The sequence below is a fragment of the Quercus robur genome, chromosome 5 (genome assembly GCF_932294415.1).
Source record: "Quercus robur chromosome 5, dhQueRobu3.1, whole genome shotgun sequence".
NCBI lineage: Eukaryota > Viridiplantae > Streptophyta > Magnoliopsida > Fagales > Fagaceae > Quercus > Quercus robur.
The window spans coordinates 70,098,867-70,125,554 of NC_065538.1; the positions used below are offsets into that span (position 1 = coordinate 70,098,867).

The 26,688-nt window shown below is 33.4% G+C and overlaps 4 protein-coding genes across 7 annotated transcripts; 2 read left to right on the forward strand and 2 right to left on the reverse strand.

The window, feature by feature from the left end:
• Window positions 1-216: 216 nt before the first annotated feature.
• Window positions 217-4,607, forward strand: LOC126726887 (nudix hydrolase 2). Of its 3 annotated transcripts, XM_050432297.1 has the most exons (10): window positions 217-380; window positions 453-570; window positions 818-1,059; window positions 1,634-1,699; window positions 1,835-1,972; window positions 2,838-2,915; window positions 3,011-3,061; window positions 3,196-3,230; window positions 3,662-3,770; window positions 4,130-4,607. In XM_050432297.1, the coding sequence occupies exons 2-10, from the start codon at window positions 462-464 to the stop codon at window positions 4,340-4,342; spliced, it is 1,041 nt and encodes a 346-aa protein (XP_050288254.1). In that variant the 5' UTR covers window positions 217-380; window positions 453-461; the 3' UTR covers window positions 4,343-4,607. The 3 variants fall into 3 exon arrangements, with proteins under 3 accessions (XP_050288254.1, XP_050288255.1, XP_050288253.1); XM_050432298.1 differs by having other exon boundaries at window positions 217-570; window positions 796-1,059; XM_050432296.1 differs by having other exon boundaries at window positions 217-570.
• A 4,060-nt stretch (window positions 4,608-8,667) lies between these two features.
• LOC126726888 (nuclear transcription factor Y subunit B-3) lies at window positions 8,668-9,780 on the reverse strand. The gene has a single exon (XM_050432299.1). The coding sequence runs from the start codon at window positions 9,466-9,468 to the stop codon at window positions 8,878-8,880; it is 591 nt and encodes a 196-aa protein (XP_050288256.1). The 5' UTR covers window positions 9,469-9,780; the 3' UTR covers window positions 8,668-8,877.
• A 10,986-nt stretch (window positions 9,781-20,766) lies between these two features.
• On the forward strand, window positions 20,767-24,161 carry LOC126726889 (uncharacterized). The gene is made up of 2 exons (XM_050432300.1): window positions 20,767-21,097; window positions 23,509-24,161. Exons 1-2 carry the CDS (start codon window positions 20,818-20,820, stop codon window positions 23,847-23,849), a joined length of 621 nt encoding a protein of 206 aa, XP_050288257.1. The 5' UTR covers window positions 20,767-20,817; the 3' UTR covers window positions 23,850-24,161.
• Window positions 24,098-26,688, reverse strand: LOC126726890 (acyl carrier protein 3, mitochondrial). Of its 2 annotated transcripts, none has more exons than XM_050432302.1 (3): window positions 26,499-26,688; window positions 24,702-24,910; window positions 24,098-24,484 (listed from the first exon to the last, which is right to left on the reverse strand). In XM_050432302.1, exons 2-3 carry the CDS (start codon window positions 24,897-24,899, stop codon window positions 24,293-24,295), a joined length of 390 nt encoding a protein of 129 aa, XP_050288259.1. In that variant the 5' UTR covers window positions 24,900-24,910; window positions 26,499-26,688; the 3' UTR covers window positions 24,098-24,292. The 2 variants fall into 2 exon arrangements, with proteins under 2 accessions (XP_050288259.1, XP_050288258.1); XM_050432301.1 differs by lacking the exon at window positions 26,499-26,688 and adding an exon at window positions 24,994-25,252.

Here is a 26,688-nt window from a genome sequence, read left to right on the forward strand (position 1 = left end):
CATATAAAGCTTCATTTTTCAATTCCAATCATGGACCCACTTGTCAACTCTTTTTTTTTTTTTTTAAATACACATATTAAACACACCATTATTTTTTTCCACACTGAAATATTTTATTTGAAATACGGTACTAAACACTTTTTTTTTTTTCTTTTCTCATAAAAACGTGTTTTCAGAGTCATTTTAAACCACAATTTTCTCGTTATTTTAGACAATATACTAAAAATCTCCAACTAAACGGCCAGATTCCCCCCTGAATCTAATAGGTGCGACTGTGTGTTGAAACGAAATTATGAATTACGTTGTTCAAATCAAACGGTCTTAGGCTCTTAGCGAAGAATCAAAGTCACAGTCAGTCATTCACAGCCCCTGAACCCACGGTGTGTATCTGTCACCGTTAAAAGGAAAATGCAATGATAATTTCACCTTCTTATTCGACTCCCATTTTGAAGGGTATAAAAATGATCAGAATCAGATGGTTTTCCAAGCATTGCGGATACCTTCTCTTACTGTCTACAACCCCAAATCGCTCTTATTTTGCAAACCCCTTTTCTTTTTTACCTTCAAAAGGTACATATTACTATAAAATTTTTAAGATTTTTTTTTTTTTTTTTTTGGGTGGGGTTGTGATAAAGTTTTGTTTTCTGTGTTGTGGGTATTATTAACCATTAATATTAAGGCTAGTGCTGCTACTAATGTTGTTAAATGTTAATTTTGTTATGTGGGATTTTGGGAAATTTTTGTGTTTTGTGTTGTACTAATAAGGTTGTTAATTTTTGCGGGATATTTGTGAAGTTTGTTTTTGTGGGTGTTGTAGATATTAAGGTTAGAGGAGCAGGTTGTTTGAGCGTGAGAGCAGCCATGTCAGCATCTGGGATAGCTTCATCACAAGCCGTTGAGCGAGTTGTTGTTGGCAATGAAGAAGGGCAACGGGGAGTTGAGATATTAAGGTCGGTTAATGATGAACATGAAGGTGTCATTGTGGAGCTGGTTGAGCCTATGGACGCTGCTGTGTATGGTTCCTCACTAAGAGCTTCCATTTCTCATTGGAGGCAACAGGTATTCAATCATTGTTCTTATCAACTTCTAACTAAATATTTGTTTTGTTTTCATAGTTGAAAGATCAGGCTTCATGGTTGTGTAACTTGTGTTGTTCTGTAATTGATCATTATGGGTTTTGAACCGATCTTGGTGTGATGTAGTATAGTTATTACAAGATGGGAATAGTAATCATGGGTATAAGGTGTTTGTATATATGATTCTGGCTGATTGTGTTTTGTCATTAATTGGTGGGTTTATTTTTTTATTTTTGGTGCTCAATTGGTGCTTTCTAGTATCCATGAGTGTGCATTTCCTACTTGAGCTAATTGCAAGGAAGCTTGACTTGAATGTATTTGTCAATTTGAGCATGTTTGGTAAACTGGAACCTGTACATGCTTCTTCTTGTTCTTCTACTTATTCTCTCTCTAAGGAGAATTCGAGTATTCTATTTGACTTGGGATCACACCCTTATACACGCTCATTTATTTTTTGCTTACTTGTTTACATTGGTTAATGTACAAAGTTCTATGTCTCAAAAAAAAAAGGTACAAAGTTCTGCTTATTTTATTTGATTTTAAATAAACGCCTGCAGGGTAAGAGGGGAGTTTGGATCAAGTTACCTATTGAATTAGTCAATCTTGTTGAAGCTACTGTTCAGGTGATTTTTTTTTTTTTTTTTGGGTTCAATTTTGTTTTATTGACTCCTCAGGAAGCTCATGTTTAAGAAAAAAATTGAAGTCTGGCTGGTTATATATTGCCCATTGACCTTATCCTCTGTTATATGCTTGTGCAGCAAGGCTTTTGGTACCACCATGCAGAGCCAAATTACTTGATGCTTGTATATTGGATTCCTGAAGTTGAACATACTCTTCCTGCAAATGCCACACACCGAGTGGGTATTGGTGCATTTGTCATGAATGAGAAAAGAGAGGTATTTCCCTGCAATGTATCATTAGAATGCCATCCTCTCTTTATAACTGGTTTTGCCTTGCTGTTTGATATACTCCTCATAATTAATTAGATATACTCCTCATAATCTAATTAATAGCCATCTTTATGCTTGATCTCTCCAATGCTTGCAGCATTCTATGATAGCCACCCCATCCCCTACCCTGAAAAAAAAAATGTTCAGGAAAACTTCCATAGGAAAGTGAAGCCTGCTATGCCCTTTAACTATGCTTTGGTATTGGGAGACAATGTGCATTTAAAACGTCTATGCAAAGTTGCAAACATACTTCAAATTCATACTGCTGCTTCTTCTATCAAAATTTTTGGTTCACACCTGTCCTTCCTAGAGTGTGTTCTAGATCTTGTCAAATTGAACTTTATGATATAGGCTTGTGTCACTCTAACTGTCAGGACTCAGGAGATCCTTTGCTATGATTTTAGTTATTTTACATAGCATATACTCATTCATCCAACTGTTCAGGATGTTTTTCTTTTACTTTGTTATACCTATGGCAGGAATGAAGGGACCGTCGCAGTTATTCTAACCATTCAGATTTATCCTTCTTCTTTTTTTGTGTGTGTGTGTGTGTCATCTATTCTAAATCCAATCATTTATTACTGAACTTTTTCATTTGACAAATTTAATTGCTACTCTCTCTCTCTCTCCTCCATGAATCTATTATTTCTTGACAGTAGTTTTCACATTTTAGCAAGCACTTATGCTTCTTGCTTCTGAAGTAATGCAACAGACCCGCGTTCATTATATTGCGTACTCAAATTGAGAGAATTACATTCTATGACTCTGGAGTCATGTATAGTTCTTGTTTTCAAATTTTTTTTTTTTTTAGGTGTTAGTGGTCCAAGAAAACAGTGGAGTTTTCCGGGGAACAGGTGTCTGGAAGTTCCCTACGGGAGTTATTGAAGAGGTAAGTGCATAAAGCTGAGCTCCTCTTGTTATTTGTAAATTGTAGAACCATGTATTGTGTATATTCTCTGCTTATTGAACTTTATCATCTCCAAGGGGGAAGATATCTTTGATGCTGCAGTAAGAGAAGTTAAAGAAGAGACAGGAGTAAGTGAGAATTGCATGAATTTGATATTCAATTCATTCCTAGTTATTACAAATATCAGATGCTTAAGCCTTGTGAATACTAGTTTATTGGTATAATTTTATTTCTAATGTTTCTGGGATTTCTGCTGCTTCAGGTGGACTCAAAATTTGTGGAAGTACTAGCATTTAGGTATGGAATTTGCTTAAAATCAGATAATTTTGTGTTTGTTCATTTTACAGTAATATATTCTATGTGTCTAGGTGGTAAGTTGTCCTTGCTAGAATCCCCGAACTTGGCCAAACTTCTGCCTCTATCTCCTCATAGCCAGGCCACGGTCTTTATGGTAGTCATGTGCGTCATGTCTGTATAGGTTTGGATAACAGAACACTACACTAATGCTCCTCCATCTTAAAGGAAACTATGTGCTCTCTTTGCCCTTCATACTTGCTACAAAGTACTAATTAGTAAACATCCATGAGGTTCCCAAAGTTCCTGTGTTCAAGACAAGGATATTAATCTTGTTCTTCATCTCTGTCTTATTGTTTTTTTTTTTTTTTTTTTTTTTTTTTTTGCTTCATATTTTTTTTCATTAATTAATCACTCGTTGACATGATTTACAGACAAAGCCACCAGGCATTCTTTCAGAAGTCGGATTTATTTTTTGTGTGCATGCTGCAACCTCTTTCTTTTGATATCCAGAAACAGGATTCAGAGATAGCGGCAGCTCAGGTAATTTTTAATCAAAGTAGAAGACAAGAAAAAAATATTTTTCACTCAAAATGTGTATGGAAGCATCCATTCTCAAAGAAAAGAAATGCTTGCTTCCCCCCCGCTAATCGTAGTATAATACCATGTTATCACGGCATCAACTAACATGCCCACCTCTTAACTCTATATTCTATTCCCCTTTGATAAAGATTTTCTGTACTACACATCAAAGATAACGTACCTGAAGCCTGAAACTAGTCTAATATATCAAATATTTTCGATTTTAGTGTTGTGTAAATTTAACATAGAAAAGAGTTAAATTCAAAACCTAGCAGCATCTGCTCTAACTGACAAACACTACTCACACGTTTTGCCTGCAGTGGATGCCAATCACGGAGTACGTAGCGCAACCATTTGTCCAAAACCATGAACTCACAAAGTATCTTATTGAAATATGCCTGGCGAAGATTGATGGGGTGTATCCTGGGCTTTCTCCAGTGCCAACTGCAACTCCCATGCCAAGAACATCAAGTTCTTCTGATAAAAAAAGGGCCTATTTGTACTTGAGTAGATCAGGCCTCAATAGGGACTAAGATGTTTGTCAGCCCCTGGAATTTTTCTCTTACAGGGATTTAATTCTATAATTCTATTTCTAGAAGTCTACATGTATTATTTATTCATTATGTGAATGATGCTGCTCTACATGAGGGGAAGCCAAACATTAAAATAAATAATTTGTTGCTTATCATCTTTCTTTCAAAGATGTGAAAGGATGATAGCTTCAAGCTGAATTTTGGTTGTTATACAATATAGAAGTGATGATAATAAAGTTGCATTGGATTTTGTAGTTGTTTCAAAGTTGATTTCTTATTCCATTCATGGACAGTAGAATTAACAAATATCGAAAAAGTGGATTCCAGTTAGTTCAACTGGTAAAGTTTCTGATGGTTGTATAAGAGATTTGAGGTTCAATCCCTGCCTATACCAAAAACTGATTGGTGTCTTGGTCTGATGATATGATAAAGAGCTATCATCAGGAGCGGACGCTATAAGTTGAAACTCTCTCTCTAACAAAAAAAAAATGCCGAAGGAGAAACTGTCATTGTTGAGGGCCTTTGTTATATACATTTCATTGCAATCCTACTAAAGCTTTGTTTGGATAGCGTCTCTCATGTCCACGTTTTGCCTTTTTTTTTTTTTTTTAGTAGCACTTAATGCACTGTTCATGAGACATGAACAGTGTATTTAGGCCAATGAACAATACTGAACAGTAGTGAACAATAATAAACAGTAATTAGAAATTATTTTTTTATTATTTTCAGTTTTTAACAAAATAAACGGTATCTAAATGTACACTAAGAATAACCATTTAGTTGCTTGCAACTATAAACCAAATCTCGATATGCTATTTGAATAAATGTGCGGCTTGTGTCCAATGGCAATTACCACGTTGGATTTCGGACATGTGTCAAGTGGCAACTGCCACTGGACACAAGCCATTCCCTTTGAATAAAAGAAATGAAAGCTGGAGCCCAATTCAATATTGGGTTCAAGTAGCAGCTAGAGCATTGAATACATTGGGCAATATTTTTCCTTTTGGAGTTGGCTATACCTATATGTAAAATATCTTTGGTATACATTGAAGTAAATTTATTTTATCAACTGAATCTAGTAGGCTGGTTTCTGATAAGAATACCGTGGCAAGTTATGCATCACTAGGCGGATGGACTCAAGCTTAACCACATGAATGATTCTAACTCTATATTCTCTGTAGTCACTGGTCGTTCTCAACCATTAATGAGACCCAAAAAGTTGTTTACTTACACATCTATGTCAAGTTGTCAACGATCTCACTTGGCTTATTAAAATGCATCAGTAGCGTATTTTGAATGAGATATTTTTGTAAAAATGAAAATGCTATTACAGCTTTTGACAAGCTAATGAATTTGAAAAATAACATTGCTATATCTCACAACTATTTTCTTTATTTTTTTTTGAGTGAGTTTTAACTTATGACATTCGTTACTGATGATAGCTCTTTATCATCAGTTTATTATCAGACCAAGATACCAATCAGTTTTTGGTGTAGGCAGGGATTGAACTCCAGATCTCTTATACAACCATTAGAGACTTTACCAGTTGAACTAATTGAAACCCACAATTATTTTCTTTATTTGTTAAAGCAGTAATTAAGTTGTGATTGGTATAATATTGTTTTCATGGCATTTCATTCCTGTGATGTACACCAATTATACTTTATTATCTCAACAATGGTGAAAAATAAGTCCTGATTTTTTTTTTTTTTTTTTTGGTCGCTTTGAATTGTAGTTTGAAAAATCTCCTACTTGAGAAACTTTATCAATTACCTATGGCATACGATTAAAACCACCGACTTTTGATGTAGACAAGGCCAGGCCATGAAACACCTAAAGGCTAAAGCTAAAAGCTGTCAACACATCATTATCACCTCCCTTTTCCCTCAAGGACAGTGCAAACTGTATCTGCCTCCTGCTAGCTGCAGCACTCTTGCCATGTAGAAAGGAGTTAAGAGTGTCATTTGAAAAGCATCCAATGATATACAACCATTTATCCTTAGTATTTTCAGTTACTTTTTGTTACCGATAATTGCACACGCCCGAGGGAAAATCTTGTTAAACACTTGTAATTGCACATTTTATATCCATTTTCTTTGAAATTGTGTTTTCAAAAAAAAATTTTAATTGGAGTATATACAAAGTGTGTAATAACAAGTGTGTGATAATTATTACTTTGCACCTGATTAGTCTTGAACTCACAAACTAAATCTATATTTGCTCTTACTTGGAGTGGATGCGTGGTTTTATCTAGAGCTTCATTAGCAACATATTCTCACACACACACATGATGGGGAAAAGATCAGTTAGTGGTAAGAGCAACTGCAAATGTGGGCGTTTTATTTTGATAGCCTAGCACCAAACCTTAACTCTTGATTGCAGGCTTGGCCTCGCAGGATGAGTAGCTAGCAAGATAGCCATTAAAGACACCGTGTGTAACTAACACTGTTTCTTTTTTAGTAGCTATTAAAAATATTTAACAAAACCAGTGGGTAGGGGGAGGCTAAGGATTAAGCTAGCTAGCTATTATGGACTTTTAGAGCACTAATGAATGCTGTTCTTCTTTTTAATTCAAATTCCTCATCCATTATGATAGAGTTTGAGCCAAAAGATTTTTTGAACCTTTGGGTTGCTATAAGGAGTAACGACTATGTATTTGCCACAGTTTTATGATAGATATCATATATATGTTGAAAGTTTGTAACTCTCTTCTCAAAAAAAAAAAAAAAAAAAAAAAAGAGGAAAAAATGAAGAAGAAAGTTTGTAACTCTGGACCTTAATATTCAAAAGTACCACACCGCCCCTTGATTCTCTGCAAAAGGCCCGACCTCCCAATACTAAACAACAAAGCCAATTGGAGCATTGACAGCAATGTTCTTTTATATGCTAATCATTTTTATCAATTATACATTGAACTCTGACCAGGGGTTATGGACAAACCTGTTTCGTACATTTTGTCAACCACTCAAAAAGTTGACAATTGGGCATTTTATTTTGAAATGAAAAGGCAGAAATGATTGCAATTCTCCTAATTTATAGGTCTAAAACAAAGAGATCATCTTCATACTTGAAATAAAGAGGATACATTTCAAAGTTAAGATTTTCAACGGTATACATGATATGAATTCATTAAATTTTTGAATGATATAACACTAGTTGCACTTTTAGATTTTCAATAAGTCTAATGACACAATAAATTTTACAATATTTTTCATAATTATTAATTTGATAAATTGTGATTAATGTACAATAAAATTTATGTTAATAGTCCAATGGAAGTGATACTGCATTGAACACAATTTCTCATCTCAATAACTTGTAAAAAAAGTTGTAAATATTTATTGTGTTTATAGTATTATTATTATTAGAGTTTTAATAACAAAGCTATATCATGAAAGTGATATATTTCAAATGGAGGCAATCTTTTTCTAAAGAAAAATAAATAGAGGAGAGGTAAAGGAGGAGGACTCCTCTCCCCCCCCCCCCCCCCCCCCCCATCTACCTTATCCAAGTATAGGGTAATTAGGATTAAACTGATACAAATATATAGAGACAATTATTTTTTTGGTAACTACATATATGGAGACAATTATTCATAGAGAAAAAGTAGTGAAAACTATTAAGTTGGAACTAGCCAAATTCAAATGGAAATAAAGATGCTTCGTCGATCTCTTTTCCTACGAGGGGTAATCGCTAGATATATAAACAAAGCAGTCGACAAGTATAGTAGCAAAATAGGATCTACATTACTCACTCAAACAACTAACTCTAACCTGTCCTTCTATCCATTTCTTGTGTACTGATCACCGACCCCATAAATAGGCTTTGTTATGATAGATTTTGCTGAACTGCATATCTGTATTCTCAAGCCAAAAGGTGTTATACTATATATATATATATATTCTACCTTAAATTTGAATTATGAAGTTTGAAAATAATAAACAAAACCTATATATATATGCACATACATATATATATGAATTGTGAACTAAACCATCACTTGCTTATCTAAAAAAGAAAATCACTTTGCTAGGAATTATATATAGCAAAGAAAACTATTAAAATTTACCACAAATATGATTGATATGATATGGAGTCATTGCAATTTACAATGCTCAATGGGAAGATCTAACAAGAGTGACAATATCCTAGTGTTAATGTGGTTAGGCATTTTATCTTTCTTAATTCTTCCCCCAAAAACTCCTGCATTAGCTTCACACAAGCAATCTCCTAATTAAAGGCACAGTGAGAAAACAAAACAAATTATATAGAAAAAAAAGAAAAGAAAACAAGCATACCATCATAATCATCCACAATCCACACTATAAAGCAAATAGAATCAACAACACCATTCCATTATACAAACCAAAAAAACAACAAAATCATATTCTTCAAACACTTATGGTTTGTTTGGTTTAAGGAGAGGAAGGAGGAGTAGATTTAACACAAAATTAACTTATTTTTAACCAATTCTATTCTACTCCCCTCTACTTCCTCTCTTTCCCCTCTTCATCCAAGAGGCCATTAACAAAAACCTACCTTGGCCTTCCAGAAGAGGCTCCACTAGCACTACCAGATCCATACATATGGCCCTGATGATAATTGTTCTGATGATAGTTATGCTGCTGCTGATGATGATTATGGCCCATCATCATCATAGTTGACTGTACCCCACCATACAATATCCCACCCCCAGAATTCCCACTATTCCCAACAACAGTAGTACTACCATCTCCAATACCATCTCTACTATCTCCAGGTCTTCCTCCCATGGCAGCTGTACTTCTCTCTCCTTCCATTTCTCTAAACTTCTGCAGATAAATCTTCAAAGGCTCAACATACTCTTCAAACCCAAGTGTAGTCATGGCCCACAAGAGATCATCACCGTTGATTGTCTTCCTCTTCTCTCTCTGACACTTATCAGAAGCCTCCCCAGTGATGAAGCTAATGAACTCAGACACACACTCTTGTACAGTCTCTTTAGCTTCCTTTGAGATCTTTGCGTTGGCTGGTAAGGCTTTCTTCATGATCCTACTCACGTTTGCTATTGGCAAAAACCTGTCTTGCTCTCTCGGTGACAAGTTTGTGTTGTTTTGCCCTCCAGAATCATTGTCTGAGTCAGCCATATATGAACTCTTTCACACACACCCAACTAGCTAGTAGTGGTTAGCCCAGAATATATATATCAAACAAATACAAACTTCTTGAGGTTGATTCTATATATACACAAAACTAAAAAGTTTGGGTCTAAATGTCACCAAAAAGCAAAAGAGAAAGAGAAAGAAAGAGAGAAACTGTACTGCATGAATAGAATATATATGTGTGACTGAGTGTTTAGATTATAGTTTAGTTTAGGGTTTTAGTGAGAAAGCTGAACTGGGAATGTTGAATATAGGTGGATTTTTTTAAGGGTGGGCTGTAGTGGATTTGTGACTTTGTAGGTATAGGGGGGATATTTTAAGTTTAATTATGGTATTAATGTTGGATTAAATATTAAATCCAATTTGACAGGTGGGATGGTATTGGACCGTTCATTTTTATGATAAGATTATGACACGTGGACATGTGATGTGCCGTTGGATGGAGATGGAGGAGAGGAGATCTGGTTCTGTTTGAGGTTTTAGCACGTGATCCAGGCCTTTAGTTTGGTTGGCTCAGCTTGGCTCTGGCCTCTACCTAGACTAGCTTTTAAGCCAAAGCTGGTTGCATGGGAAAAAAAGAAAAAGAAAAATAGAATATAATTACTAATGGTGCAATTGCAAATCATAATTGTTAATCATTCCCTAATCAATTAATTATTTTAAAAAGGTACGTAAGAGTTCATTTATATTGGACGAAAAATGAGGTATAAAGTTTTATAATGACAAGTTACCATGATTAGTTTTATTAACTTAATAGTTAGGTGAAGTTTGTGATATTTATGCAATGATATAGTGAAATAAAAGCACTTAATTATGGAAAAGAATACTTATTGAATTTCTTAGCTTCACTAGTGATAAATATATTGTTTCTTTACAGAACAAGTTATACTGGTAATTGAGAATCCAAAATTATATGATATCTATCATTTACAAAACTCTCCAAATAAAAAATAATAATAGACCAACGTTCCTTAAGCTTAATAACACTATCTTGTACCAAAGATTTTGTAATTGAATTGACATCTTCCTATATACAAAGTGTTTGGGGGTCTAAGAAGAAAATGATTTGAACTGTAGAGTTAGCAGTATGTTGTAATTATCTCTAAAAAAAAATAATAATAATAACACCATCTTGTAATTAGTAACAATACTTTTTGGAAGCAAAAACACAGTCTTATAAGTTATAATTTTGTCTAATGACATTTATTCTTCCCTGCATATGAGGTGATAAGATTGTGAGTTCGAATCACAATGAGTGCATAAATATATGAGGTGATAACTATGATTGAGTTCAAAAACTAGAATGCATATCCTTTGCACTCCACTTAGCCAAAAATATTATACGTAACAGTATGAGAGAAAGGACTGACCTATAAAGTGCGTATTGGAAGTTCTCATTTGTTTTTGAGCTTTGTCTATAAGAATCCTTCTATTAAAGAGAAATTTTGGGATTTCACTTCTTCTTCTAGAAGAGGTGGATTGGAACTATATGGAAGCAATGTATATTATTTATTTATTTATTTATTTTAAATGGAAAAAGAAAAAGTAGTTTTTTGGTGTGGATTTATCGACTTACATCAATACACCTGATGATGACAGTAGATAATATCATATGTATTATCGAAACATTAATAACACTATTATTATGGATACAACATATCCGTTGAAACGTCACTGTTCACATAACTCAACTATCATGTGAATTAGTACGAAAACTCCTGCCTGGAAGCTGCAACCACATATGACATATTGTGAAGGCTCAACCTTCTCAAGCCAGTGTTGTTGGCAAGCTGCCATGTTATCCAGTGAACTTATTTCGTCATCCTTACAAATTGATGATGTCTAATTGGTTAATTCATTGTGGGACCTTCTGTCAAATCCTAGACTTAGGATCAAATATTCGACAGAAAATAACCTATATGATCATCCAATGGCCTGAATAGTCTAGGACTTTTTTACTTAATTGTCCACTTTGGCCGGTTCTGATCTTAAGCAATAAGCAATGAATTTGTGGGGTCCTCCCCTTGATGTTAAAACATGCTACGTGGGCTCATTGATGATTAGGATTGGGGCCACTTCATCACTTTGCTTAATTAAGGGTGCACCACCTCATTAATTCATAATTTAATGGTTTTTACAATGATTCTATTGGCCATGTTCCGATGTTGGAAGCACGCAGGGGTTCCACTTTACAAAGTGGTGTGTTTTATCTGCAACAACCAACAGTGATTCAGTTTAGCAAAAGATATAAAGAACTAATTATTTGTCAAAAAGTTCATTATTTCATTACTTTGTGTCAAAATTTACAAAAGAATATTTAAATATTTATTTATTATATTGTTGACTATTAGCTCTAATACTATATATTATCCTAAAATATATATAGAAGATGAAGTATAAAATAAAGTAATACAAAAATACAAAGAGTTACATAGTTCAGTCTGACGGCTTACGTCCACGGAAGAAATACTAACCATACACCAACTATGATTAACGGATTTCTAATATAAGTAGGAGACTTAGCTTACACAAAAAGTAAGATTAAGCTTGAACTTATACTATTGAGTTAATATATCTCTAACGGAAAATTATATAAAGGACATGCATTATCATGTTAGTTTATGAATATTTTTTAACAAAATTGATAGTAATTTAAACATGTTTTTTCCCCCATGTTTTTAAGGTCATGTTTCAGTACAAGACAAGTGGCCAATGTCTAAAACTCTTTTCCTATATTTTAGGCCTTCCCAATATGCATTCTGTTTGTTAAAGTATCTGTTAGATCACAAAGAAAGAAGAAACAAAAAGGTGTAAAGTTATAGAGGCAGGGTTCTAAGATAATTTAGATTATTAGAGATAATAAAAAGAAGCTATAGGTTGGAATCTTATTATTAAGAGACTTAATGCTTGTGGTAAAGCAAATTTATAGTAAAGAAAAAGGCTTAAGTTGGTAGAGCCCCTACTGACATTGCTTGAGCATCACTGGGTGTGGTGGGTCGCACCACTTTCTATTTGACTGGAGATCACCCCGTAGCACCGTATGGTGGTCACTGCACTGGTCATTACCAACTCACCTTTTCTAACCTTTATATCCAATAATTAATATTGGCATAGCCCCACGTTTGGGCCTGCAACTCAACTGATGTATTATTTAGTAGGACATAGAGCAACAAAGTTGTTCTTTTTTGTTTTTTGGTCTTCCCCTTCTTGTTGGGATAAGGTTTAAACTATCGTATAGAACATTAGAACCCCTAATCCAAACAATCCATAGACAGATGCATGGGTGTATATGAGTCGGTTTGAGAGATTTTCACAATCCAAACCCAACATAATCCACCATGGTTGGATTGAAAAAAAAAAAAACCCAACCCAATTCACATGGATCAAGTTGGAGTTGGACCCATGAATTAGATAGTTTACTTTTTTTAAAAAAAAAATTAAGTATTATATTAGAACAACCGATTTTTAAGATTATCAACATAAGGAATAGTAGATTTATAATTTTATTAATGTTTGTTAATCAAACTTGAGCATAGCATCAAACCAACATAAACTATTTTATTAGTGCATTAAACCAACACAAATAACAATAGATTTATAAAATTATAAATATGTATTAAATATATGTGGGTTGGATCAAGTAAGCGGATTTGTGAATCTCTTGACTTGTACTCGACTCAAAACCGTTGTAAATTTTTTTTTTTTTTTGGCAATTCAACCCAATCTATTGTAAAAAAAAATAAATAAATAAAAAGATAAAAAATTGGCAACCCAACCCAACCCATCAACCCTCTAAAAACCAACCCAACCCAATCCCTTGAGTTAGATTGAATTGGATTGGTTTTAGCGGAATAGTGGGTTAGCTGCACTCCCCAAAGTACCCTTCTATGCTACTTTCAATGTGTTTGGGATATCGGTGTATAATATAAACAAAAGGGATTTGACATGAGCTATTAGCGAATTGATTTTTGATAGGTAGTTATTAGCCAATTTGAAAAAATTGTTATCATGTAGGACTCTGTATAATATGTCTATGGCAAAACCTATTATTGAATTTGATGTAGACACTATTTATTTTATATAAAAAAATTCGAAAACTTTGGAGTTATTGTTTATGAGCTTGAATTGCCAACCATTATTACAAATTAAAGCTGCTATCGTGTGTAACTCTGTTACTAGCATAAGTAAAAGTACCATATTATAAAATTTTTAAAAAATTTTATTGTAGATTTCCCCTTAAATATGGGGGCTATAAGAAAAAATATTCTCAAAATAAAATGGTTTGAACAAGTAGGTTCGACTCCGTAACACATTTTTCAGTTATTAAACCCTATGAATTTGGCTAAGAATTTTATAGCCTAACTAGCACTTCTTGGTGCTTTCAGCAACGATATTCAAAATTCAAATCCCCACACCCCTAATTATTAATGTATTAAAAAAAATGAAAAAAAAAAACATATGAATTTGTGAATCCCATCATCTGCTCTTGGTATCAAATATAATATTTTATGACAAGTGGAAATGGATTGAGGTACATACAAAATTAGAAAAAAAAAAGTTAAATATTTTATTTTAATTTTCTCATTGGTACTTATTTAAATTTTTTATTATTAACCTTCAGATTTATCTTAGAGCATTTGATGGAACTCATTCTAGTAACTATGTAGGTTGATGACCAACCTAGATATTGGAAAGAAAGGGTAACCTTTCTACTAATTTGGTAGGAGTGTGTGATCCAGATCTAAAATTTGTTTATGTATTTTCTGGGTGGGAGAGTTTGCATTTGATTAACTGGTTCTTCGAAATGCTTTAGGTGGGAGTAGTTGTTATATTGTTCCAAGACAAAACTTAGGTAAAGTACTTTAGGTGATGTTCTTTAAGTTTCCCTCTTAAGATTCAGCCATGTAGCTACTTAACTAAATAATATACTTCTATCTCATGAGAAAAAATCCACATCGTAGAATCTTAAAAGGGAAACCTAAGGAATAGTACCTAAGTACTGTACCTAAGTCTTACTCATTATTCCAAATGGTAATATATAAACAGTACATATATGACCATATGAGCAGGGGCGGAGCTACAGCAAGGCTTGGGGGGGCCATGGCCCCCCCAAAATTTTTAAAAATTATTTTATATTATGTATAAGTCTTAAAAATTTTAAATATTTAGCTACAAAAATAGAAGTTGGCCCCCCCAAATGTTTGAGTTAGTCCAATGATGCTCTTAAAAATCAATAGAATTTTTCAAGTTGTTGTATAGTATTGGAGTTTAAAACATGATAAATTTTCTTAAAAAATATCTTGCGAATATACAAATGTGAAAGTTATTAATTTTATATACAATATATTTATAAATTATGACCTACTCTAGTATCAAAATATTAATGTTTATATTTGTGTATGCGCGTTTATGTCTGAGTGTGATGGTTTATTTTGACTCGAGACTAATATATTAGTAACAAAATTTGGCCCCCCCAAACAAAAAATCCTAGCTCCGCCCCTGCATATGAGTTGATAAACTTATGCTCTACTGTTATATAGATTGGTATTTTGTTACTTTTTATTATACATGAGTACTACCTTGGGCATGCATGATATCCTAATGGTCCAGGCTTTTTAGATCCTAATTGTGGTACTATATACCACCCCTTTTTTTTTTGATAAGTAGGAGCTATATACCACCTAAATGATTGGACCTAAAAAATCTAGATAATTAAATAGAGCTATTTATCTTCGTCATTTTGGATTGTTAAAAAAGCAGTGGAGTATATTGCACACACCATCTTTTTTCAGCATCAAAACACAAATTATATTATCTATGCATCTTTTAAACTTCATTATTTCGCTTAAGTCCAACAATTTGTTGATCCTGCTTTACAATGGAAGAAAACAGGATCAACATGGAAGAAAGCATAATTAATTCTCAAGATAGGATTACATGCTTTCAAGTTACTACTAAATGGTTAACACTTCGTGATATTTTAGCAATGAATATGTTTTATGATTATCAGGCACAAAAAGGTCATGTGAATCCTCCACAGCTCTTTGTAGACTAGTTTGTAATTATTAGAACTTTTTATTATTTTTGGGATTTTTGTATAATTTTTCTTTTTATGTTGGATATATCACTATATCAAAATTTATGGCGTTGATGTTTATTTCACAAGGTGATCCAAGGGGGGCTACCATGGGCATGCAGCATGCTTAAATGAGGTTATTTGGGCATGTTGGGATGCCCAAAAGAGGTTATTTAGATAGACCAGCATGACTAAAGGAGGTTATTTGGGCATGCCATGGACTTGGCAGGGTGCATATAGGGCTAGCTACCATGGGCATGCGAGTATGCCCAAAGGAGATTATTTGGGCATGCCCACATGCATGCCACATCGCCTATTCCCACTCCCGGCCAAATTGGCTTGTGCCTTTTTCCAAATTATGTTCCTAAATTTATTCTATAATTTTAGAGGGGGTTTCCAACAATTGGATGGGCATTCCAACAATTTTTCTAATTTTTATGATTTTTCCTAACTTTCAACTTCCAAAAATCATTAAAAAAATTGTTGAATCTGGCCTTGAAAATTTTCCTACTTAAAGGTTGGATTTTACTTAGCATGTGTGCAAAAAATTAGATCAAGATTCAAATATTTTCCCTAAAAAAGGTCATTATGTTTTCTCAATAAATCAATGTTTCTTGGTGCCAGGCAAGATTTCTTCCTAAGTGCTCTTTAAGGGAGGAAGATTAGGAGGTGTCTGAAGAGGTTATCTGGCCTTGGCAGTAGCGTGCCCCCCAGGTGCTACCATGGCCTTCGAGGGGTTGCAAAGGCATGCCATAGCCTTGGCAACCCACCCATGGCCTTGGCTGTATGCCCACGCTGGCTTGCCATGGCCTAAGCAACATTCACGCGAGCATGTCATGGCCTTGGTTGCGTGCCCATGTTGACTGTTAGCCTAAGTAGTGTGCACACAGGCATGGCTTGGGATACGTGCCAATGTTGGGCTACCATGGCTTTGGCAAAATGGACACGAGGCTTATGTATGAACATACACACATATGTTGAATTTGGTCTTGAAAATTTTTCTACTTCAAGGTTGGATTTTTCTTAACATGTGTGCAAAAAATCACGACACGATTTGAAGATTTGCCCTAAAAAAGGCCATTATGTTTCCTTAACAAATCTATGTTTCCTAGTGCAAGGCAGGATTCATTCCTAAGCACCCTTTAAGGGGAAAAGAGTAGGAGATGTCTGAAGAGGTTATCTGGCCTTGGTAGCAACATGCCCCCCAAGTGTTGCCATGGCCTTCGAGGGGTCCCAAGGGCATGCCATGGCCTTGGTTGTGTGCCCACGCTGGACTGCTATGGTGTTGATGTTTATTTCACAAGGCACATAAAATGGATCTAATTTCATATTGCTACGCTTTTGTTGTTATCTTGTATTATATTATCATTGTTGCCTTCTTGTAATTGCAACTTTTTATTTATTTATTTTTACTCAAACCTTAACCAAATATGAGATTCAATAAAATAGAACCTCAGAACTCAAGCCTCATTTAATGGTTGTGTGCCCACACGGGGCTGCCATGGTGTTGATGTTATTTCACAAGGAACATAAAATGGATTTAAATTCATGTTGCAACGCTGTTATTGTTGTTATCTTGTATTGTATTTATCATTGTTGCCTTCTTGTAATTGAAACTTTTTATTTATTTATTTATTTATTTTTGCCTCAAACCTTAACCAAATATGGGATTCAATAAAATAGAACTTGAGACGTCAAGCCTCTTTTAAAAGAATAGGGAGCTATAAATGTCTTTCTAATCTTATCTTCTTCATCTTTATCTTTTTAGAATAAGGGGTTTCTCCATGTTCAAGAACTTGAAGTTTCCATCTTCTATGCTTTTGGACATGGAGCCCCATGCTTGTTTATGTGACATTTGTGTATTTATTGTTTGTTTTATCTATGTTCATATTGTTTAGCATGTTATATATTATGTCTATGCTATGTTAAGCCCTCTATGCTTACACACCATTTTCCACCATGGATGAAACTTGAAGATTTATGTAAAAAATATGTTTAAGCCTAAAGTTTCCATTTTTTTTATTTATTAAAACTCTCTTTTGCAATCAAATGCTTCTAGCTTTACGTTTCATTTAGAGTCTTGAATATCAAAGAGACATTTTTATGGTTAGAAGTTTTGAACTTCATGAAAGTTTAAGCCTTTTTCCATTAAATTTGCCCCTCAAGCCTTCATGAGACTATCATTGTAATAGAGAGCTATTAGGAGTAGAACCTCAGATCTCAAGCCTCATTTAAGAACCAAGGCCAAGGTAGACATTATAAACAACACACCACTTAGGCTCTTTGTGAACAACTGTGAAGTATTATTATATTGATTTTAGATTTACATAATTTATAGTTTTTCAACTTATTATATTGACCACCTCTCTCTTAATTTATTAAATATTAATAAATTAGTTTACTTTAATAAATTTGCTTGTGATTTAAGTACAATGTCTTTGCATGGGAATTTACTAAAATAAGTAAAAATATTTGTTTTTATTTAATCAAAATAATTTCTACTTGAAAGATTATTTTAACATATTTTTTCAGGCTTATTTATGTTGTACTATTTTTTATTAACGTTATAATATCATGAAAATTTATTTGAAAGTTTGTTTCAATTTTTATTAGATAAGTTTAGTCAATTTTGCTAATATTTACAAATTTAATATACCTTTATTTGTATTTTCCTTAATTACTAAATTTATTATGACATCATCACAGTTTGTCCCGATCGAATTTTGGTCCTACCTTAAATAACTTGAACCTCTCTCTCTTTTTCAGTTCTTTGAATGGTCCGATTTTGAAAACAATGCATTATCCTAATCCAAGATCTTATACTAGGATCTACATAATCCAAATTCTACTTGTAGTGTAAGTAAAGTAACCTTAGGGTTAATTTATGGTTTAATCTACTATATAAACTTTAATAAATTTTTTTCTAACACACAATTCAAGCCATTAAAGTTAAGAGCTTTCGTTTCAGATGTAGGTTGTTAGGTTAAATCCTATAATTTCTATGTGCTTTTGTTTTCTCTTTCCCTCTCTCTCTCATTCTTAATCTTAATATTAATTCTAATATGGTATCAGAACTTTGTCTTACCTCTTCTAATAGATATTTTTTGTGGAAAAAAAAAAAATCTCCTTTTTGACTTTTGAAAGCAAGAAATGAAATTAAGAACCAGATATTGCATTTGATGTGGTATTTTCAAAATTAATGTTGAATAATTCTTAGAGAAAGGAGCGTTTTCAAGAATTTTTAATTTTTTTTCTACATTTTAAAAACATGGGCCCATTGTCCATTGAAAACAACATGAAAATAAATGATGAACTTTGGAAATTTGGATTTCATTTTCGCCACCAAATGCCATACAACCTTCCAAAATCACGTAACTAAGATGTTAGCTAGTTTTGTCTGTTTGTATAATCCAATACTTCTGAACAACACCCAGATGTCAAGTTAAAATTATTTTATACTAGAAACAGTTTCATGAAGTTTCTTAACTTTTACAATGCAAGAGAACTCTTTCATCTTAAAATATTTATGTTTTGAAAGGTGGATAAAGGATGAATTGTGAATGAGAACTTATTATTTATTGTTCCCTATTTGTTAGAATGTTGTTCTACTTGACTAGATTTTTTGTTCCTTAGCTTGATTAGTCATGATTTATCCACCTGCATGGGTGCTACGTGTAACTAAAATGCTCTATTTAGATCATTGTGAAGTAAGAAAGAAAATACAAAAAATCCATAGATGACAAGTTTGTATAACATTGTGCTTTTGCAGATAGGGATAGTTGGGGCAGGCTTGAAAATGCAGAGAGAGAGAGAGAACTTGTGCTTCTCCGCCAAGGTTACAACTTACAAAGACGTGGCTGTGCTTAAAGCTTGGTAAACGAATTTGTTTTGCTTATACAAACTCTTTTTTTGTTTTAAAGTATGAGATAAGAGTAGGCTACCAACCTTACATTTAACTTCCTTTCCAACTTCCAACTTCCAAATCTCATTTGCCTTCTGGACCAAGTGAACTTAATGACCAATCTATCCCTCTTTTTCATATTAATTTTCAGAATTGTCATCATCATGTGTTTTGGGTGTTAACTATTTTGCTAAATGACCAAAAACACCATTAGCCTCTTGTAAGTGTAAATTCATTTAAAATATCATGCATTATAAAATGTAAAATTCATTTCCAACGTACTTAATTGAAATCCAATATTCTTCAAATTGTCATGGTTTTTAATTTCCATGAAAAATTATTTTCATAAACATCATCAATATATCAAAGTATTACTCAATTAAAAAAGTTGTCAATTGCTTAGAGACAATGCGTAGAAAGATCTTCGAATGGAACTTAGTTAACATGATTGAAAAAGAGAAAATTTCAAATGGCCCTCACCCATTTTTATAGGCAATTGTAACTAGAGTTGTTATTTTTCACTCTTCAAGGAATTAATGCAAGTACGTTGTACAATTTCGTGACATTTTTTTTGGATCATTGTTATAGCCAATATGAAAGAATAATTACAAGTCATTAATCAATTGAATTTCAGTACTAATCCTTTCTGCATAGCACAAACTCTTATGTTCGGACATACAAACTTCACATATTGATTGGATAAAACATTGTATAACGATCATCCATTATCGATTAATTGGCTGTTATTTGATTATTAGCAATAATTTTCATTGTAGCTCCCTGAAGCAATCTACTCAAAGGTAAAGCAGTCATAACATAGCTAGACTTGATGAAATTTTACCGAACACTCACCAATCAAATTTCACCAATCCTCGCTATTTGTCAATAGACCAATAATCTAAACTTCCTTGTTTCTAGACATGCAAACATAACATACAGATTGGCCAAAACATTGTATATATCTATTACCCCTAAGTCAATGAATTGGTAATAATTTTCTCATTGTCAATCGCCAATCGATGACTAAATCAAGTATGGAACTAATTTGTATATTAAAGGGGCAAATAGATACGAATATACGAGTCTAATTTTTGGCTGAATTCCATAAAATACAATAAAATAAAGGAAAAGAAAGTAAAACAGTTAATTAGCAAATTATTTTTAAAAGCACACAAAGGTAATTTTACATGAGTGTGAAAAGAAAGAAATCTTGACCTTTAAATGTCAACAACAAAAAGGTATATGGTTGTAATATATGTTGCTTACAAGGGTATAATAATAACACAAAACCTTATATAAACCAAAGGTGTGGAGTGGAGTCTCATCTATTGGTACCCAAATCTAACGTACATATTACATGTATTTAGAAACAAACACAAAGAAGATGAGCAACTTTTGCGGCTCCCACAATATTGTGATGTTCACAATTTGCTTCGTGATCTTCACGATCACTGCAACTTCAATGGCCACCGACATCGAGGAAGACCCAATATTCGAACTGAATAGCCAAGAAGAAATGGTGCATTTGGCTGGATATGGAGAAGAGAAGCTCTCCACCGTGCTAGTCACTGGTTCGGTTCATTGTCAGGCTTGCCTGCATGGTCATGAAGCTCAACTTACTGAATGGCCCATATCAGGTTAGTAAAAGATCATTATATTGCATGATATGTTTGAGTTATAATTTGATCACAATCTTCTTCTTCCTTTTAAATAGGGACGGACCCACGTTGGGGCAGAGGGGGGCCATTGCCCCCCCCCCCCCCCCTCCCCTTTTGAAAAAAATATAGCACTGTGTACTTAATTTAAGAAGTCATCCTTGACTCTTGAATTTGAAAAAAAAGATGGTCAAATAAGGACAAATGAGATAAAAAATAAATATAAAAATAAAAAGAATAAAAAAACTAGAAAATGACAATAAAAAAGTAAAGCCTGTGGGACTGGGAACTATGAATCAAATGTGTGTAGTGGTTAGTAATAAATGTTATTAATTGATAACGCTTGTTTGTTGATTTATTTTATAAATTATTAACTATTTTTAGAAAATAATTTATTAACATTAATGTTGTTGTTGTAGCGAGGTATGTTTGTTTGGTTTATTTTTTGGACTAAAATTTGAAACTATAGAGCTATATAATATGGAAATAATGAAACTTTTATTTGAATGGTTGATGATGAGAAAATTATCTATAATATTTGATTTTTTTAAAGAGAAAAAATTACAAATAATTTGAAGTTGATAATGTAGCATTGCCTCTAGTGTTGATGTCCCAATTCATGAAAATTTCAAACAAAATTCCAAAAAATTAACACCAATTAAATTAGTATCAATCCAAATTGTGAAAATATGAGATTATAATGTTAATAAATGGGATGGAATTCAACAAAGCTTGAGTAGATGTTAGTTTTGATTTTCATAAACTTTTTTGTGTTTATACTTTGCCCCCCTCAACTTTGAATCCTGGTTCCGTCCCTGCTTTTAATACTTTCCCTTGTAAATGGTATGCTTTAGTGCTTTGTGAAGTTATATTTATCACAACTGTCTGTGTTGTTCGAAGGTCACATAATGGAAAATTAGGCTAATGAGCAAAACTTCTTGGAACCTTTGATATTTAATGCACTACAAGCTAGTTAATTTTGACCCTCTAGTATAATTCCTTCACTTCATGTTTTTCATGCTTGTCCTCATATCATATTACAATGATTTCCTGTTGCTTTTTATATATTGGTTAGAGAATGCAAATTTTACAACTTTTCCTAGCATTTTATGTTAGGATAAGAGGATGTAGGAGTATGAAATAGAGCAAGTACTTGAAAAATGTTTTAAGGTTTACTGAGTTTTGAGTGCTTGTTGTACTGAATTGTTATTGCTTCCAAAATATTAATAATGATAGTAATAATTTAAGGTGTTCCTTAAGGTCACATGCCAGCCCGACTAAAACCCAGTAGTTTGGTAGTTCCATATTTTAGTAAAGGCTTGTGCCCAAGTAATTTGCTCCGCCAGATTGTGCAGAGAACGGTTCTTTAAAGCGTTTAACGTTGAATCTTCATATGCATGGATTGGTTTATAAGTAATTATAACATTTATTGTTGTAATTTGCAGTGTCTTTCTTTTCTTTTCTTTTCTTACTTCTTCTCTCTTTTTCTTTTTCTTTCTCTTTCTTTTTCTTTTTCTTTTTCTTTATTTCTTTTTCTTTTTCTTTTTCTTGTTTTTTTTCTTTTTCTTTATTTCTTCTTTAAAATTCGATAGTTATAGAACAATATTGAGAATGAGAATTTGAAGTTTGATATATCCCTCTTCCCTCTCTTTCTTCTTTTTCCAAAGAAGCCAAAAAAATGTGTACTTAAAAACGGAGATCCCACATCAATAGCAACATCTCTCAATAAATACTGACACATAAAATAATTCTGATTTAAATGAAAAGCAGAAACATTATTTTGAGTTTATGATTTCTCGATATGTATATAATTATGCTGAAAACAACCACCTCCCTCTCACAAAGAATATAAAGAATAAAATGAAGAAGCCACATTCGTAGGGGCCTCTTTCAATAAATTTTCAAAAAATAAAGAATAACACCCGTCTAAATGAAAAGCATAAACATAATTTGCATGTATGATTTTTTTGTCAAGGATTAATTATTCTGAAAACAACCATTCAATTTGTAGGAGTTGAAAAGGATGTATTAGTTGAATTTAATATAAGATTATTATAAAATTAAAGTTGAGCATACATATTGGGTCCTAGTATACTATGACCAATGAAAGAGATTTATAAACGAAGGTCCCAATATTTAACTTTGCCCTTTGTACACAAATATTTAAGTTTGCCCTCTGTACACTAAGATAATGTGCATTGTCAAGAACCTTGTAGCTTAGTAATTTTGTAAGATTTACAAAAAGAGAAGAACTAGGTTTAAATCTCCCATCCTTCACTTGTCATAAGCCCCACACACACAAGGACAAGGTGCATTCTTCAATGCATCATGATTATGGGTGCACACATCATTATAATCATCATTATCACCATCATGTGGTTTAAAATCTGCAGGTGCTTTGGTCGGTGTTAACTGCCATAACAGTGGAAAGAAGAGCAGATCAAGATGGGAACAAGCTAGAACAGATGAATTTGGAGATTTCACTTTTGATCTTCCTTCCCAACTTCATTCAATTCCCAACTTGGAACAAAAATGTTCTGTTAAAGTTCTGAAAATACCAAAGAACTCACCCTGTCAACCAACTTTCGTCAAGAAACAAAAGGGACTAAAACTATTATCACTTGGGAATGGCATCCGTACTTACAGTGCCGGAACGATTAGATTCATGGATTTGACGTCTAGACCTTTGCAAGCATGCATGAAGAAGAATGGTAACAAAGAGATGCAACGATAGATATCTAATTGATAAGCAGATAGGGATCAGAACCATGGCTCATTATTTTGGATGGCGCTTTAGTCACAGCATTGAGTTAACAAGAGTTTCATCCCTCTCTATCGGTTGTATAAGATGCACAGGTATAGAGGAAAACAATAACATATATAGCATGTGTGTACAGTATGTTCTCATAAAGCAAGCTATGAGCTGATAAATACCATGTGGATGATACTATTAGAGTTCTTCCACAAAAGAAATAGAAATAATTGAGTTGTAGAATCAATAAGAGAATTACTTGAGAATAAAGAGTTTCTAGATTTTCTGCAATCATTACATTTCTAAAGAAACATCAATGTAAACCAACCAGAGAAATTTTGCACCCAAGACTTATTAATGGGAAGAAAACATGGCAGATGCACCCACCAGTAAAATCTTGAATGCATTACAAATTTAAAAACCAATCAGGACTCCTCCACAACCTTTTGCTCAGCTCCAGAAACAATGTACTTTGCAACATCAGCACAGCAAGTTAGCTTATCAGCTTTCTCGTCAGGGATATCAAGGGAGAATTCTTGCTCAAAAGCCATTACGAGCTCTACCCTGTCTAAACTGTCCAGGCTTAAGTCTTTCTGAAAATCCGCTGTTTCAGTAACCTGTTTCAAGTGTCAAGTGAAAATAACATATTCCCTCTAACTGTTAGCCCTTTTAAAAATAAATCTATGTCAAACATAGAACATTATTGAACAAGCATGGTTCTGTATATACCAAAGTAAACAATAGACACAGCATAAAAAGTGGTTTATTGTTTAAAAACATTTTTAAGATGGACAAATAATACAGTCTATAGTAATATAGGATACCATTCATTACCTTAGAGGCATCAATTTTATCAAATTTCTTAACCAGTCCAATCACTCGATCCATTATTTGATCAGGACAAGTTACTGTTGATGAGCACATCTGGCGGCTTAGTTGCTTGAGCACATTCTGTTTCTCAGCTAACAACCAACTTTCAGCTGATCCACTCACCCTAACATGCCTCAAAACGGAAATTCTTATGCTTTGCATGTTCAGGAGAGCTGAAAAAGCCAAATGAATAAACTCATATAACGCTATATCAAGTAAAGGCACACAGATTGAATTGGATAAAGGATATAGGTACCTGAATAATAACTATTTATCACCAAGATGGAGGTCAATAAAGGAATTAGGAAATCCAAACCAGTTAGGAAGGTTCTCAACATCTAAATTATGCATATCAGTTTTAAGGAATGAGTTTAGCTTGTCTTAACTTGGACTCATGCAAAAACTACAATGTTCTGGATTCAAGATTAGACCAAATATATAACATAGACTCAAATGCAGCTACTAAGGTCCAGCATGTGAAACTACTTGTCTACTTCATCATTGCAAAATACAAGAAATATTCTCTGAAATGGAAAATACCAAGAACTAAAGAAGAATTTTGACTTCTTGTAGTTTTTATGCAACTGTTTGGTTACTGGGACCGCAAACTGTATCGTATGCCACTGAGGAAACTTCTAGGAAAAGTCCTAGTTTAAAAGGGAAGACAAGCAGAACAATCATGTGAAACTTGAAGAGTAAAGTCTAGTCTATGCTCAAGAAACTTGTATAATACGGCTTACTAGTAGAAAACCTTGCATTTTACAAGCTGATCAATGATGCCACGCATGACATATGCAAACTATTTGACACTATCCCAAGTTTCTATTCCAATGAAGGCAAAGTAGAAATTGTGAAAAATCACTTAGTTCTAGATTTCTTTTATCAAACAGTTGATGGTTCCTAAATCCTTTTTCCTTTTTATTTATTTATTTTTTATTTTTATATAAGTAAGATTTGTTATATTGCAAAAAGACTAACATGGAGTAGCCTAAAGAATACACAAAACTAGAATTATGCATAAAGGGATGACCCTTTAAATCCAGTGATGGAACTAGTGCTAATGTATCCCCATGCTCTAGACCAATAGAATAAAGAACCACAAATAAAGCTACCAAAGGGGTCCTCGTTATTTACGCGTCTTCACACAAACACGATTTTGCTCCCGCTAAATTGTCTATATCAAACACAATGGGACTAAATTCCAAATGTCCGATAAATGCTTACCAAACCAAATTCCTAAATCCTGACGTGCCTAATTTGTTGATTACTATCTTCTCACTTTTTTAGCAAATAGTACAAACACTTGGTGCGCATAGGACATTAGAGCCTAAATTTGAATTCACCTACACAATTTGTGTGGGAGTGGGTGAAAAATTTGATCTGGGTTTAGGACCATAAGCCAAAGATTAAAGCAAACTACCAATAACATTTGTCAAATATTTTGAAGAAACAACCAAATTTTGCTGTCAAAAAAGCTTAATTCAATATACAAATTTAGGAACTCAAAACAAACAACAGAGCCCATATTTGACATAAAACCAAGATGGGTTTTCCAATATTAAGAAAATGAAGTCACACGAGCTATCTACACTATGATTTCAAAAAGCCATTAGACATTACATAAAGAGAAATATTGAAGTTGATAGAAAACTAGTGCTAGTTACTACTAGGTAGCATTATTGGGTAACATGGGTGTGTCAGAATGAGGAACGCAAAGGAACAAACATAAGGAAGCAAAGCAAGAAGTGATCGAACACTCACGAGTCACGAGAATTGGAGCTGTGCTTGGATCGTTTTCGTTTGGTCGATAAAAATGGTCCTTAGTGCTGTTTAGGTGTTTGCTTTATTGTCGCAAAGAAGTCAAAATCAAATTTAAGACACCTGTCGGCTTTCCTCGTCGTCCAAGTCCCTTCATGGGTGAATTTTAAGGTTGGCAGCCTAGGCCCAACCT